The sequence below is a fragment of the Dipodomys ordii genome, unplaced genomic scaffold (genome assembly GCF_000151885.1).
Source record: "Dipodomys ordii isolate 6190 unplaced genomic scaffold, Dord_2.0 Scaffold1000004302, whole genome shotgun sequence".
Classification (NCBI taxonomy): Eukaryota; Metazoa; Chordata; class Mammalia; order Rodentia; family Heteromyidae; genus Dipodomys; species Dipodomys ordii.
In genome coordinates this window covers 1-738 of record NW_012287919.1, presented here as the reverse complement: position 1 = coordinate 738, position 738 = coordinate 1, and the positions used below count along the sequence as shown (strand labels likewise).

Here is a 738-nt window from a genome sequence, read left to right as displayed (position 1 = left end):
CCGCTTGGCCCGCGGCGGGCTGCAGGAGCTGCGCGTGCGGCGGCTCCTCGTCCTCGTCGTCTGCCTCCTGCTTGATCGTTAGCTGCAGCTCGTCGTCGTCCTCGTCCTCATCGTCGTCCTCGTCCAGGAACACGCACTTGACCGTCGTCTTGCCGCTCGCGCCGCCGCCGCCGCCCGCGCGCAGGCCGCCCAGCGCGCCCTCGTCGCCCGCCGCCGCCGCCGCCGCCCCGAAGTCCCCGGGCTGCGCCGCCGCCTTGCCCGCCCCGGCCCTGGCGCCGGCGGCCGCGGGCGCCTTGAGCTTCCCGCACTTCTTGCTGGAGCTCTTGGAGGTCTTGGCGCCGCCCGCGCCCGCGCCGCCGCCACCGCCGCCAGCCGCGCTCTTCTCCGGGCTCTGGCCGGCGCTGGGCTTGGCCGAGGGGTCCATCTTGGGCTTTTTCCGGGGCCGGTACTTGTAGTCGGGGTAGTCGGCCATGTGCTTGAGCCGCAGCCGCTCCGCCTCCCGGATGAACGGGATCTTCTCGCTGTCCTTGAGCATTTTCCACCGCTTGCCCAGCCTCTTGGAGATCTCGGCGTTGTGCATGTCCGGGGACTGCTCCATGATCTTCCGGCGCTCGATCTTGGACCACACCATGAACGCGTTCATCGGCCGCTTGATGTGGCCGGACGCCGTCTTGCACCAGTCCGGGTCGCTCTCGTAACAGGGCCACCGGGCTGCACGCCATGAATTCGCCCTCTTCC

General features: G+C 71.0%; 1 protein-coding gene across 1 annotated transcript; it reads right to left on the bottom strand.

The window, feature by feature from the left end:
• Window positions 1–13: 13 nt before the first annotated feature.
• On the bottom strand, window positions 14–732 carry LOC106002891 (transcription factor SOX-11-like; the record flags this gene model as incomplete). Its single annotated transcript, XM_013037642.1, is given in 2 exon segments — window positions 14–697; window positions 699–732. Coding segments are annotated over 2 exon segments (708 nt in total), but the record flags the coding sequence as incomplete, so codon positions are not given.
• Window positions 733–738: the final 6 nt, after the last annotated feature.